The sequence below is a fragment of the Otolemur garnettii genome, unplaced genomic scaffold (genome assembly GCF_000181295.1).
Source record: "Otolemur garnettii isolate 467f Iridium unplaced genomic scaffold, OtoGar3 scaffold00129, whole genome shotgun sequence".
NCBI classification, from domain to species: domain Eukaryota; kingdom Metazoa; phylum Chordata; class Mammalia; order Primates; family Galagidae; genus Otolemur; species Otolemur garnettii.
In genome coordinates, this window is record NW_003852524.1 from 3,717,684 (window position 1) to 3,733,760 (window position 16,077).

The 16,077-nt window shown below is 36.1% G+C and overlaps 1 protein-coding gene across 3 annotated transcripts in view; it reads right to left on the reverse strand.

Annotated features, from left to right (window-relative positions):
• Positions 1-16,077, reverse strand: part of CAMK2D (calcium/calmodulin dependent protein kinase II delta) — a 304,759-nt gene that overhangs the window by 42,655 nt on the left and 246,027 nt on the right. For all 3 annotated transcript variants that reach the window (XM_003798167.3, XM_023518197.1, XM_023518196.1), the window contains exons 9-13: positions 10,088-10,182; positions 8,179-8,301; positions 7,269-7,352; positions 6,765-6,807; positions 3,660-3,697 (exon numbers count right to left, since the gene is read on the reverse strand). In XM_003798167.3, coding sequence (XP_003798215.1) covers positions 3,660-3,697; positions 6,765-6,807; positions 7,269-7,352; positions 8,179-8,301; positions 10,088-10,182 — 383 coding nt within the window. The remainder of the gene's footprint in view (positions 1-3,659; positions 3,698-6,764; positions 6,808-7,268; positions 7,353-8,178; positions 8,302-10,087; positions 10,183-16,077) is intronic.

A 16,077-nucleotide genomic window follows, 5' to 3' on the forward strand; every position in this document is an offset into this window, starting at 1 on the left:
AAGACTTTTTAAAGTAATTGTATGAGAGAAAAATACCATGTTTTCTGCCCAAGTGCTATTTCTATCATGGAGGAATATACAAAAAAATACAAGTAAATAGCACATGAACTTTATGGCCACCCTGTATTGGGTAATACCATTCCTTTGCTTGAACATTATTAGATTTGACCTTCAAGTAGATATCATTACCACTGTGGAGGCCATAATGTGAAAGCAACACAGAAGGTCAATCAGTACTGTCATGGCCCACAGGGAAGATTCTTTGTAGTCAAGTAGCAACTTGAAACTACATTTGAGTTTGGGCACTAAAGAATTAAAGACTAAAAAGTAATAATTAACAAACAATCTTTTAAACTCATGCACGATAACTTACTTTATGGTTATCAAACAGAAATATAAATTAACATTCATTTTTTTGCACTTTATCATCTAGGTATTTTCTTTATATATTATTTTCTAAAGGAATACACCCTCAAAATTTTAATATAAATGAGGTCTTAATGAGAAAGATATACTATATAAAATAAATAAACACTAAATGAGTATTTGTAAGTGACGACACCAGTTTAATTTTGTATTAGAAGTCTACACTTCACACCTGCTTATCTCACTGAAACTAGCACTAAGAAGATGTAGGTATGCAATATTTTCCTTTTCTATTCCTTCACATTTCTATGACTATTGTATTAGTATTATTTAAATAAATTGTAACCCTGTTCTCTGTGACAGGTAGAAAGAGAGATAAAACTTTAAATTTTACCAGAAAACTCTTTAAATGTTAAATCATCCATCTATATTTGGCAAATAGTGAAACATTAAATCAAAGTGCAGGGAATTTAACATATCATTTGTGCAAGAGCCAAAAAGTGATCCGAGGTGATGGCGTTCATTAAAGAGAGATCAAAATTCGGTTTTTATGTTAGTAGAGGATACGTGAGGAAAGGGGAGAGTACACACACAAATAGTTTCTTATTCAGGAGCATGCTGGGCAAAAAAACCAAAGCTGGTTTCCTGTCAACTCATCAGTGGCACTCATGATTAAAGTTCCACATGTATGTAATACATACACTTGGTTTAGTTTACATCAGTGAATGCAAATGAAAGAGAAATATTCCGAGATGCTTTCAGTTCTGTTTTGAGATAGGATACTTGATTTTTTTCTCTAGGGTGTGGTTGCCAAGAACTGCTTTATTTCAACGAAAATGTCCCACATGCACATCTCTGCACACAAACTTGTCTGCACAAGTGCACACATGTCCTCTCTCCCACACGCTGCTCCACCCATTCACACATTCATACATGGCATACACACACCGTATTCTCCTCCTAATGAAAGCCCTCCCTTACTGACAGGTATGGGAAACGTGAGTTACATGTCTCTGTGCCTCAACCACCACCTGCAGTCATATTGAAATGTGCAGTTGCAACTTTTTCATTAAGGTAGAAATTAAATTAGTGATCATTTTTTACTATGGGAAATCTTTTGGAGGTATGTGTAATATTAATTAACTGAAAAATAATAAAAGAATTTCTAAGTAACAGAACAGAAGAACTTCTTTCACAGAATCAAATATCAAGTATGTCTTTTAAACATACAGGAACATTGGCACTTTTGTCTGTGAATGAAATTATTTTATATTTTGTGAGCAGAGTATTTTTCTTTTTCAAAAATGCTGAATTTACATGATGCACTGAATTACTCTTATGAGGTATGGGTAAGATATTTCTATTTCTCAAGTGTTGAATTTATTAAGTTTTGAGGTTAACATTTCCTTTCCAGGCACATAACTAGAATGGGTCACTTGGATGCTCTTTATAAACTCCATGGTGAATGTGTTATAGTGTGTCTGAACTCAGAATCACTCCTATTTTAGCAACGTGAATATTATTTAAAAAATAATAACCATATGATTAAAAAATAATCATATAGTGTTTTGTATACTTATCAGTAAACACAGACATTAATTACGTCATGGTTTTCAAATTTATTTTCAAAGAGAAAATTAGACTTTGTCCTTGTAAAAGATCAAATTAGCTTATAGCATCTGGATGTAAGTTTAACTTTTATATATTTAAACATTTAAATTCAGAGAAAACCAATATAATGTATAAGGGGAGTACTGTGTTTGGATAGTTGATTAACACTGATCTTCGCTTTCTTTATTTCCACTAACTTAGGTAAGTAAGACTGTTTTAGTCCAAAGTGTGAATTTGTACAGGAGGAAAAATCTGTCAGATAGAGGTCCTCACCATCATTTGAACACTCGAACTGGACTTCCTTTTCTGAATTGACCAGTCAAAGAGAAGGAAAAGAAAAAAATATGACCGGTTGAATTTAAAATATCAAAGCATGGAGTACAGAATAATTTTGTCTTTAAAGAGGTGCATAAGATGACTAGAAGAAGAAAAGTTCTGACAATGTTTCTTTCTATATAAGGATAGTCGTGAACATAAATTTCCCAGCAACTCTGAGTTTTCCATCACCAAACAGTACAGGGGGGAAAAAAAGACAGGAGAAGAAAACATTTAGAAAATTAAAATATCACATTTCTACCAATGTAATATAGGGAAAAAAGGCAGACAATAGCTGTCACTATTAAAATCTAAATTGAATAATCCAAGCAGAAGGAAGACACAAGTACCGATTGAGGAAAGCAATTGGGAAACGAAAATGTCATCTTAAGGGGAACCTCAGGTGCACGGTCACCAGCACTCTGGAAATGTCCAAGTTTCACACAGACAGGTGGTAAAGAAATGATGGGACATGAACATTTGAAGGGACATATGATTTTTTTTTATGTTGTATTTTCAATATGAACTGACCACTTGACTCTGGGTCAAGTTCAAATGTTAGAAAACTAATTCCAAAGAATGTTGACGTGTTGATGAGGAATGTATGCTTTCTGCCCTTGGAAGAGAAAGAAAAGGATTAAAGAAATAAAACATTCAGGTGATACTCCGGAAAGATAACAAACATCATTATGCAAATATATGGTTACATTCTGTCAGAAGTAAATCCTCTTGAAGCAAGATGCCATCAGCAGAACATAAATTGCATTATTTTGTTTTGAAATCTAAGCAAGTTACAATATCCTGCTGTAATTTTTCTTGGAAGATTTCTATAATATTTGCTCAGAATATTCACCTTGAATATCTCTCAATACCTTACGATAGAAACAGAAGAGCAATTAAGACCTTCATAAAAAAATGCCCAAGCAGAGAAATTTAGTCATTGGATGTTATATTTCCCATATCCAATGTCCGGTTTTTTAAAGGCTAAGCACTTCAGTGGCCTTTAAAGACATAGCATTAATGATTTGGAAAAACATTTGGTTTTTATGGATTTACAGGTCACCATGGTAGCTTGAGACTCTAGTAAAACAGAGAGGACACAAGACATTCAGTTCTTATAGGAACTCTATATTGCATAAAAGTCTTTTATTCTTCATAATTACTATATAACCAAGTAGAAAAATATATTTCTTGGTATAAATATTAGTCATCTTTGTGTAATAAATTATTTCATATTTCAACCTGCTTTCATTATCAGAAACTATAAAAAAATACAAGTTTCAAGAACTTAAGGCTTCTATTTAACATTTAAAAATCATCAACCATCTGAAAGTCAGACACGGATTCGGAGCACCTGCTTAACTTACCTTCACTCCATCTGGTTTCTTCAACAAACTCTTGGCTGCTGCAAAATGAGAATAAAATCAGCTTAGTGAGTTATTCACAGAAACCCACAGCCAGGTAACCAAACAGTCAGGTCTCCGTCTACCACCTCTGCTGACTTATGGCCAACATATGCCAAGTCATCAAGGTCACACTGATGAGAGCCAGCTTACAGGACATTGAAATGCAGTATCACTTTTCTTGTTTGCCATAACAAATTCACAACTAAATTCTTATGTCGTTTGTTGCATATAATTGAAGAGTTTGCCGGTTGTGTTAATGAGCTTTATTTCACTCTCTTGGTTGCGAAAAGGATACTGGAACTTTAACTGGACTATCCTTTTGTAATCCAGAAAGTTGATTTCAGTCTTGAGACATCAGCTGACAGATCATACTACATGTTCATTCACACCACAAGTATGGTGACCATGTCAGTTCTGCCATTTAAGACCCTCTTTCCAGAGGTTGAAAACTCATTTGTAAAAATTTGCTCTGATTAAGTAGCATCTTTCAAACAGTTTTGAAGTCGGGCAATTTCAGTTTTACAAAGAATATTAATAACTATATTTCAATGAAATGGTACCTTATTGACCTAGAGCAAATTTTTAAAATGCTTAGCACATGACCTTTTGAAAAAAAATGGCAGTATGTATTCTTTTCTACGTCAAAACCAAAATACAAAGGCTTTGTAAACAAAAGCCTTTACATTGAAAAGGTAAAAATCATAAAATTCGAGACGAGATAAAAAACAAAATGAAATCTTCTAATAAATCAGAGCAATCCTAAAGAGTATGGTTTTATAGAACACTTCGTGTTTTTGGTGGGGAGCTTTTATCATTCGTTCTGTTGTTGAACTTCTATAGTGTATTAACTGGTGAAGTTATCCTTTCAAAATACATGCTCATGGATGGGTACAGACACGGGGAACAGATAATATCACTGTCAATGGCAATGAGTACACCAAGGGTTGAATTCCTGAATATGCAGGACAAAGTACACACTTAGGATTCCCTTTAATGTTAACTCTAATTCTTTAAGCATATCACAAAAGAATTTGACATCACAAGTGGAAATACCTAGCTAGAATAGAACTGCATGAACATGTGATTTCCTGACATTCACGCGATTGGGGACATTGTTTTGATATCACTCTGGTAAAATTTTAAATGTATTTAAAAGGTACAACAATGTTAATTTTATTTAGTTTTTTGCAACACAGCTATTAATTGATTATTAATTGAGATGGTAAGAAATAGTTGCCTTAGCCATAGTACTGTTTGCCTGGAGCTAAAAAAGCAACATTAAGTATATTCCGTGGCAGTTAATTGGTTAGAAAGCAAACTCAGAATAATTGGAATTGCAGTAGCAAGCAAAAAGAAGACAATGATTCGGGGGAAGCAGGGATTTGGCCTGAGAGATGCAGAAATATGTCCCTTTTGGTTACTATTCACCTTACCTCACAAGAAATACATTCCACATAAAGGGAGAAAAGAAAAAATACAAACAACTTTATAACCATATACTCATGGACAGATTACTTTAAAGAACATGATTGGCAATGAAATAGAATGAATAAAATACCCAGAACTAAAATGCAATCTCAAGTACAAGGCGTTATAACTGGGTCTACTGTTCCTCAGTTGTCTGAAGTGATGAATTAAAAAAAAAAAGAAAGATCTGTTTGTGATGCTAAGACATTCAGAAATGATATAAAATCCACATATTAGTCATGAGTTTTTAGTTAACAAGATGATGAAAAGGAAAATGGGAGGTAAACAAAAAGCTTCCATATATTAAGTTCATACATTAACAAAGGCCCAATTTATGCCCAAGGTGTATTTATTACTTCAACCAAATTCACAATTTTCATTCTGGAGATTTTTTTTTTTCCAAGTTAGTTATTTTTTATCCAAAGTGTTAGTTTGCCACTAACAATTTATGCTATATAAAATTTATAACAATTTATGCTACCTTTCAGTAATTCACTAATTCCTGGGCCAAAGAGATATATTAGCTTATTTAAATATAGTTTGTATTAGTTAATATTTAGTGTATGGCATTGAATGCAAATGAATGTCAATCATATGTATCAAGTGTTTACAACACAGGTGACATGAAAAAGGCAGCAACAAGGTTTTATTACACCAAACAAATTGGACAAAATACGTACAACTGAGCCACACAGCCCCTCAATTTGCAGCCTTCCTCATTGTACTATTATTATCGTTGCTGTTTAATAACCTTTGCATGGCCTCTCCTGGTTTCACATAATCTGTAACTAAATGCAAAGTGGGGGAAAAAGTGACCATTTAATAACCATTTAATCCTTTGAGATAATCTATGAAAGAAGAAGCTTCCAAGACTCAAGTGATTAGTGGAAATAATATATATTAATACTTTATCTTCATGTGTGAGAGTCACTCCTACAATAAAGAAAATGGCTTGACTTCTCTTCGTCCTTTATTTAACACATTTATTTTTACCATGAAATTATTTTGAGGAACGTTTATTATCCTATGATAGTGCTGGGTGAAAGGTTTTGGTATATCCCTGGGTGAGACACGGTTGGAACACTCACAGAATGCCAACATACTACTGCACTTCAAAAGAACTTAGGCCTAAGAGAACTGGATTCCTCAATAATGGTCTTCTTTTAAGAATCTTGCTTACTGGGATTCCCTATGAAAATGAGACAAACATACTTATTCATGATTATTACCTTATGGAACTTCAGTTAATAAATTCTGGGTTCAGAGTGCTGACCTTAAAAATAAGGGAGTACATATTTCCACAACTCGTGTGCACCCCAGCACCGGACAGATGGGTTCCACTGTGCAGCACCACTGATACTGGCTGGGGACTACTGCTCTCGCGAGCGTGGCAGTCTCGGAGGCTTGGACAGCCTAGTCACCTAAGCAGATTTGCTAATGGGAGCCACAGGTGTGGAAGAAATCCATGCCACACATTCACCATCTCTACACAATGGAATTTCTCTAATTATCAGATTTTTTTCCAGTTCCAGAAAGACACAAAAAGACTTCTCAAAGAGGAGAACAGAGGATAAGAACCAGAGTTCCTAGAGCACGTACCTGAAAAATTCCTCGTGGCCAGCATAGTTGTCAAGATGGCACCCTGTCGAAGAAATAAGAGTGCAAAATCAGAGTGGCCTCTGCAAAACTTTGACTTAACAAACACATAGTCTTTGATAAAAAAATCTTCTCCCAGCTTTCATTTTAGTTAGGAGAGTTCTGATTGTTTGTTTTTGTTTTTTGGTTTCCTGAGAGTCATAGGCCTGTGTCTCTCAGGTTGCCGGGACTGCCCTTGTGTCTTGGCCGGATTCAGATTATCAGATTGCACAACTGTTCCCCACTGAAGGGAGGAACCAGCACATACATTACCACACTGAGTTTAGCTTTTCCTAGTAGGTTTGATCCTGGCGTGTGTTCCATTTTCCCAAGACTCAGAAAAAGAATAGTGAGAGTATTGAGGTCTACACATTTAATGACCTTTGTAAAAGTAATATTTTCTTCAGGTAGCATTTCACTTCTTCCTCTGCTAATTCTACTTCCCCACAAAAATATAAAATTTCTTACCTTTAGTTTTCTTCTAGCATTGAATTTCTTCAAGCAGTCTACAGTCTCCTGTCTGTGCATCATGGAAGCAACAGTAGAGCGTTGCTGGAAGAAGAGGAGAAAAGGTGATTTAATTGGGGGCATTTAAAACATACTAAGAAAAACAGAATCCCTGACCTCATCAAATCTCTATTAATGATGCTGCACCATATAATCAACTTGTACGTATTCAATTGCCAAAGTTACCTGAAACTAAAGACTGATTTTTCCAAGACTAAGATACAAAATTTATGTACATAAAGTATGGAAATGAATAGTAATAATTTCCCAAATTATCTTCATTTCAATGTCTTTAGTCCCTTCTTTTCACTTACTTAGCACTGTGTTTCTTGCCTTAACATTTGACACTCATCCTGAGCAATTTACTAAGCTCTCTAGGTAACTTCCATTCCCCAAGTTTCCCATTACTGTTCTCAGTACTTCTAAAGTAAATCCAGACGATTACAGCTATTCTTTTATACAACTTAGACACTACTTTCAGCTTCCAAACCTCAAACTTATTTCTAAAGCTATCTATTGATAAATAATTGACTTTTTCTAATCTTTTCTTCCGGGACACATTTAACCTTGGCACTATTTTCCTAACCTCTCTGTTCATGAGTATTGTCAGTAACTGATATGGAGAATATCCATTCCTTGTGTTATCGTAGGCAGTACTTCTTTAATGATATATGCAAATCAGACTTTGCTACTTAAAATGCTATTTCTCACCATTACAAAATTCATTTCCTTAAATACTTAGGGCCCAAAATGTATTCATTCTGAGTTTCATCTTATTTGTCTAAAATTATTTTTAGTCTATGAAAAAAATATTAAAGGAGAGTTTACTTTTCATCTTAGCTCCTGAGCGTTTTGGAGAGTTGTTACTTACACAGATCCATGGGTGTTTCAGTGCCTCTGAGGCTGTGATACGTTTGGCAGGGTTGATAGTAAGCATTTTATTGATGAGGTCTTTGGCTTCAGGAGTCACTGTGTCCCATTCTGGTGATGGAAACTTTAAAAATATAAATTTATAAAGAGTTTAAAAAGAAGACACACCCCGTCAAACAGACAAGAGACAAATACATAAATCTGTCTCTTACATAGTGAATCTCTTCTTAAGTTTACTTTTTGTATGAGTTAAATTCTATCTATAATAGAAACATTGATCTAGATACAGTCCTCCCCCTGTAGATAACAACATACATTAAAAAGTATATGATAAGGTACCAGCATATATACTAACTTAAATAAGTGAAATAGCATTTAAAAAATTCAGAAAAAGAAGTTAAGACTGTTCTATTTCTCAGAATGTCTTTACTTCGATCTGAAAATGAAATTTTATATATTTATTTCTCAGAGTTATTTGCCAAACTCAATATAAGCTATGAGTTTGTTAAATGAAATATTCAGTTCAAAATGAGATATTATATACTTTCACAATTCATGAGCATTAACAGCAGAGATAGCAAAACAGCTTTAATTCCTGTGTTCAAATCGACCTATTAATCACAGCTTCTTGGAGTGCTGTAGTGAGAGGAATCTGAGACTATGAGACCTTGTGTAGGATTTCATTCGAACACTCACGAAGGTTAACCTACCTAATTACAAATGTCACCAAAGTATATGAAAGTAACTAAATCTCACAGCGTTAGTTATTGTTAATCCATTTTTCCATCCGTAACTATACGATGACGCTACTTATCCTAACTTTCCTAAGGTTGTTTATTTTTGCTGAAAAGATAATTGCTGTCTTCCTTTCACATAATTAGCGTATTTAGTAGAAATACGATTCTTCACTGGTTAAGAGAAATTTACATTACATTAGCTGCTAAATGACAGAATATCAGGTTCCTTTCCCAGTTCATGAATTTTTATAGACAATCCTGAAAAACAAAGCCATTATTACTGTGTCAGTTCACTTTTCCTAGTTAACAAAACGGGTACTTGGGTTCCATTAGCAAAACAAAACGCGAGAAAACTGCTATTGACATTTAACACCTGCAATTGTGGCCAGTTTAACAATCACAGTTACTTAAATCCAGAAGTTTCTCTTTCACAGTTGTAAAAACTTGCTAACTATTAACAACTGTTGGAGAAACACTCCAGGGGGCTTTGTAATGTCCTGCATATCTCCTGATGGCAAACCGGGGGCCGGTTTAGCCTAAAGAGAGGTGGAGCTTTTCCTGAGCTTTCTCATTTTTATAAAGACATTCCTCTACATTCACCCAGCAGTGCATTCGGGGTCACCTCCGCCCGGAGAGGGGCCTAGTTCCAGTCTGGAAAGATAGTGAATGTGCTAGCAGTGGCTATGCAAATAAAAATTCGGTCCAATTACCTAATTTGAGAAAAATGGGATGCTTCAAAATTCAAGGGCCATACATTTTAAAACAAAACAACCAAAACTAATACAGAGGAACGATGATCTATTTGATATATGGATCACTGCAAAGTATTATTGATATATAATTTAACATTATGTGATGGACATTTGAGAATGTAATTCAACTACAGAGGCAGCAGTCGTTTCTAAGTAGTGTGTTTATTACAGGTTTTGGAATGAACTAAGACCTTCCAACTGCGTTTATTTCAGTCTAGGACAGGGTGGGCTAAGAGGAAATACAAACTGAACACATATACTGCATTTTTTTCCTCTTCATCTCCCTTTCCCTAAGAGAGAGGGAAATAATAAGGAAAATTAGCGAAAATGACGGTTACATGAACCATGAAAACATCTGGCTCTTGGTCAACAGACAAAAACCAAACCCTCCTGTAAAGGTCTATAAATACTTGTTACATACGTCGTAGGCCCCGGCCTTGATCTGCTGATAGAGTCTGTGCTGGTCTTCGTCCCAGAAAGGCGGGTACCCCACCAGGAGGATATAGAGAATGACACCTGGGGAAGATTAGCGTATTAATATAATGTAAGTCACATGGACGATGATAATTAAACGTGGCTGATCCACCGTGATACGAAGGTGCCCTCAAAATAGAGGAAACTGAATTGAATTAAACTGAATTGTTGGAACATTTCAGAGAGGTGTGTTACATTCTATTCCAGAGCCTTGTGTGGAGGGTGAGTGCTCCTCTTCTTATGCTCCGAAACTCTGACCATGCGTCAGTTAACACATGGACCAAAGGATTCTAAAGAAGCAGAGCAGCTCAACACGCCAAGAGGAAATTCACCTGTCATTTGGGGAGACACATTCTTAGCCTTTCCTGAACCCCTGTCTAGAGATGTCCCCTCTACTCTCTCATCTATTTAAATGCTGTGATTTTAGCCACTGTGTAGGTTGAAGTTTAAAAATTGAACATGTTATTTATTTCCTCAGAGTCATTTTGCTGGTAATTAGGACACTTTGTTGAGCGATGGTGTCCTGGTTATAAATTCATGCTCTAAATAGCCCGAATCCCCGGGAATGTGGATACTGCATAAAGAGACAAAAGCCTTTTCTCTTCAGTGATGTTAGTCTTCAAAAAAAAAAAGAGTTTTTTTTCAATCAAACAACTAAACCAATGATACTACAGAGGAACATAGATTATAGGAAAGGGAAAGGGACGAGGAGAATGAAACGGCACAAGAAATTCAAAGCATTAAACAGGTAGCTGAGATACAATTTCACATCTTTTTTCATAAATTTGTAATTTTAAAAAATCATGAAGTAATAAACATTTGATTTAACTTTTAACATTTTTTTTAAAGTTCTGCGTTCTGTACTTGCAGGCTTTTAATTTTCCCTGAAATCCTGTCTGCAGTCTATGACAGTTTTGACACCAGGGTCCTCTTCATCATCAAATGTTCCTCCTGCTCCTTTTCAAATACTTTAGTGCCCTGCTGAAGGTTTCTGGTTCCTTCCCTAGCTCATTATCCCACAGGAAGGGGGTCATTCCTCTGACCTCTCCTGCTTGCTTTTCTCCTCTGTTTCCTCTGGTTAACCTGAGGGAGGAGAGGAAGGCAGGTGACACTGTGCCTGGCGTGCCTTGGAACTCCTTTTTTCAGAGATGGGCTCTTGGTTTCATTATCTTCTCTTTCTTGGGCCGATCTATCCCTGCTCCTGTCCATCAATCTGGACATCTCTACACGATACATATTGTTGCAGCTAAAATGATTTTTAAGCTATGGCTTAATGTCCTTAGATTTTGATAGCCTGGTTCAGGATAACACAGTTTAAAAGCAGGTTTTTTAAGTCATATAAATCAAAACATTTGAAACAAAATTCTTTTTTTTTTTTTTTTTTTTTTTGAGATAGAGCCTCAAGCTGCCCCCCCCAGGTAGAGTGCTGTGGCATTACAGCTCACAACAACCTCCAACTCCTGAGCTCAAGCGAGTCTCCTGCCTCCGCCTCCCAAATAGCGGGGACCACAGGTGCCCGCCACAACACCCGACTATTTTTTGGTGGCAGCCGTCATTGTTTGGCAGGCCCGTGCTGGATTTGAACCTGCCACCTTAGGTGTATGTGGCTGGCGCCTCAGCCACTTGAGCAACAGGTGCCGTGCCTGAAACAAAATTCTTAAAAACAAGACAAAGCAAAGCAAACAAACAAAAAGATGGCTGAGGCTTTTAAATCAAGACTGAAAGTTATTTTACCTTGTAAAATAATTGAAAAAAAGTTGAAAAAAATAGACTATGAAGGAAAATCACAATATATTGTTACCTCATCTTCACAACATAAAAATAATTTTCCCATCTTTCATTAAGTTATAGATTAACATGCCTTCATTTGAACTTATTTTCACATCATTTTACTATCTACTGCAACAGGCACATCTTATGATCATGATAATGGTAATGATGATGGTGAGTGAGTGTGTGTTCTCAGGACACAAGTGGAAAAAAAGCTGTATCATTTTAGCCATCAGCTGTGGATGGGCCAGTGGGTGAAGGAAAAAAATTTGCTTTCTAATGGTGATAGTCTCCACTGGATAGGAATATTTTCCTAACAAACACCTGGAGTTAGGCTGCTATAAATTTATTTAAAAAAGACTCTGGCACCACAAACTAATACAATCTTTTCAGAAGGAAGCATGGACAATCTTCAAAAACCTCAAATTAGACCTTCCATTTGATCCTGCAATCCCATTACTAGGCATCTATCCAGAAGATAGAAAAAATCCTTTTATCATAGGGACACTTGCACTAGACTGTTTATTGCAGCTCAATTTATAATCGCCAAAATGTGGAAACAGCCTAAATGCCCACCAACCCAGGAATGGATTAACAAACTGTGGTACATGTATACCATGGAATACTACTCAGCCATTTAAAAAGATAGAGACTTTATATCTCTTGTAATAACGGTGACAGAGTTGGAACACATTCTTCTTAGTCAAGTGTCACAAGAATGGAGAAGCAAGAATCCAATGTATTCAATTCTAATATGATGCCAGTAGACCATCTAATACTCACCCACATGAGAGAAAAACTTATATCAATTCAAGATGGGGGGTGGGGGAACTAGGGGGTGGGGAGAGGGAGGAGGGAGTGGGAGGGTTATGGTGATTGGCAGGTCTCTGGGGGCAGGACATAATTATACGAGGAACTTTACCTAACAAAAGCAAACAGTGTAACCTAATTCTCTGTACCCTCAATGAGCCTGAAACAATTAAAAAGAAAAAGGAAAGGAAATGAAGAGGAGAATAAATAATTGCTCTCTATTAAAAAAAAAAATGTCACAACTGAGACTCAGCCTTCTGAATCTAAGCTTTTCATTCTTGTGAATTAAGTCTGCAGCTGACTCCTGATGGGATGCTTCTTTGGGAAGGGGAAGCTCACAGGGGCTCATTCCCTAGAAAAAAGCCAATACATACAGAAAGACCCATAATTTAATTATGTGAGTGAGGAGTTTCTACTGAAAAATGTACTTCTATTAATAAAACAACGATAGCATAAATATAGGAGATTTCAAAAAAACCCACTCTTACAGGTCCAAAGTTTAAAAGAAAAAAACCCTACATAGGCCCTATTGAGTAGACTGGTATAAAACTTGCAATGCCTTTGTAAATAAACATTGTTTTCTAAGCCTCCTTTGATTTGCTCAGTAGACCAGAGTCTAGGGCCTTTCTGAGTTATGCTCTAGAGAGAAAAAATACTTTGTTTCTCAAAGCATAGAATTATGAGAGTTGGAGAGTAATAATAGCATAATATTTATAAATTTCATTGTATGTAACGTTTATTGGCAGTTACGAGGGCTTTCGTGCATTACCGTATTTATTCCTTGTATTCCTTTTATACAATGCTATGAGGTAGGTATTGATACTATCTCCATTTCACTGATGAAGAGACAAGGCTGAGAGGTTAAGGAACTTTTAGCCCCTAGCAGGACTGACATGGTGATGCCTTAAACATTCCTTTTTAAGCCACCTTTTCTTTAGCTATCAACCTTTAACAAAAATGCTTGTGAAAAATGTTAAAGTTCGCATTGCTTAACTGAGAGACCTTGACTCCCTAGCACAGGGGTCCATTTGCTCTCACGGCCTGCAGCCAGTTTTCCCTCCAGCTGGGTACTTTTAACAAGCCATTATTTTATAGTGTTTGTTGTTCTAACTGAGTTATTAATAAGGTTCAAATGTACCTTTTCCTTAAAAACACAATATATATTTTTTTCTAGGTCAGAGATAAAAAAAACAGCTGTTTTTCTCTCCCTAAAAACCAATGCAAAGTTGTATTTTTTGTGTGTATGTGCTATAGAATTGGTGATGTGACATCCAAATGGTGGGTGTCTCTGATGATGCTATTAGCAGTTTTTGATGATCATTGCCTAGATAATTCATTGGGGTTGCAAAATGTTACTCTCTATAGACTAAGAAAAGCTTACTCCATCTCCTATCTGAGGTTATCCTGAGATACCATTCATATAGGAAGGTTAGAATAATGATTTATTTATTTTTCCTTTTATTAACCAGTTTTCAAAATACAGTAATGCACTGGCTCCCCAGCATGTCCCCAAATTTAGGATTTCTGTTGAGCCTTATCATCATATAAACTCATGGGTTTCAACCTATTTGAGGTCAGAGAGAGTGACTCAGTGGATATCGGAGATTCAGAAGGGGAGAATGGGATGGAGGGGGCAAGATAAAATATTATCTCTTGGGCATAATGTGCACTATTCAGGTGATGGGTATATTGAAAGCTTAGACTTCTCTGCTATGCTGTTCAGCCATGTAACAAAAAACTGCTTGCACCCACTAAATCTATTTAAATTTAGATAAAAGCAAAGTCCCCCAAATGAATTTGATGTATTTCAATTAATTACTGTCAGTTTCCTAACTTATCCGCTTAATTGTCTTATCTTTGATCAGTGTAAGCCTCTTCAACATGGTGCCTGAGTCCTGTTACCACAACCCAGTGGTCTTTCATAGTTTCTTTTCTTTCTAATATGACAAGGTGCTCTGGGATCATCTTGTACTTCCTCTGATCCAGACATGGAATCAACTACTACTCCGAGAAGCTCTGGTTCCTTTCCGTATAGTCAAAAATAGTATCTAGAGACCAAACGTGAGCACTTCAATATGCTCTGTGGTTACTTCAGAAAAAGAAATTGAGAAATGAGGAGCGAGGAGATAGGTATGAGTGAAAACTACAAAACACTTAGGAGACCTAAGAGATCAAGTTAAATTATGACACCTGAGGGCAAATAGGAAAAATGCCGAGATATTGAAGATATTTAGCAATTATTGTTAAAATTTTATAGTTGGTATTATTGTCATGCTTTTTTAAAAGGAGACCTTTTCTTTCAGAGATACACAGTACAATATTTTTAGATGTGCTCATGTGATGTGTTGATATGATTGAGGAATGGGGAATGCTTGGGAAGGGGGGTACAGGAGGTAAGGTTAGCCATCAGTTCATCCCACTATTCTCTCCTTTCACATGGCTCACATTTGCTGCAACAAGGAGTTAGACCATTTCTGACAACACTGGCTCCACATAACATTTAAAAGCAGGCACAAAAACTAGTATGCTCAGGAGACTTTAGAGATGTTTGATTAATGACAGTTTATTTTATTTTATTTTATCTTTGAGACAGAGTCTCACTTTATCACCCTCAGTAGAATGCTGTGGTGTCATAGCTCACAGCAACCTCAAACTCCTGGGCTTAAGTGATTTTCTTGCCTCAGCCTCCTGAGTAGCTGGGACTATAGGTGCCCATCACAACGCCTGGCTATTAATGAGAGTTTTGAGAAGCATTAATGACTGATTAGGTAGAAGGACCATTTTATCAAGAATATTCTAAACTGGGTAGTGCCTGTGGCTCAAAGGAGTAGGGCGCTGGCCCCATATGCCAGAGGTGGCAGGTTCAAATCCAGCCCCGGCCAAAAACTACAAAAAAAAAAATAAAAAAGAATATTCTAAACTGTTCTAATAAAAGTTAATGTTAAAAAATTATTAAACCTATAATCACTTTCATGATTAAACATTCTGAAGGCTGTTCTTCTAAAAGAATAATTTTAAAAAAAACAGAAGAAGAAATGTTGGAAAACTAAGAAGTTAGTGGAACGTTAAGGAACAGTCTAAGCAAGACATCCATGATGCTGAGTAATAAATGGGCTACACTTTGACCTTACAAGTAAAATGCACAATTAGCAATGTAAGTGATAAACATTCTCTCTTAGACCCGTTGATATATGGCAAGCAAAAAAAATCACCACACAATTCAAACAGAGAAAAGTGTTTAACTAGTACTCCATGACCTAAAGGGCCAAGGAAGGGTAGAATAAAGAGCTAGAACATCCACACCAGCATACAAAGCCATCTCTTCAGAGTTGGAAACTATCTACACCAGGTGGTGGG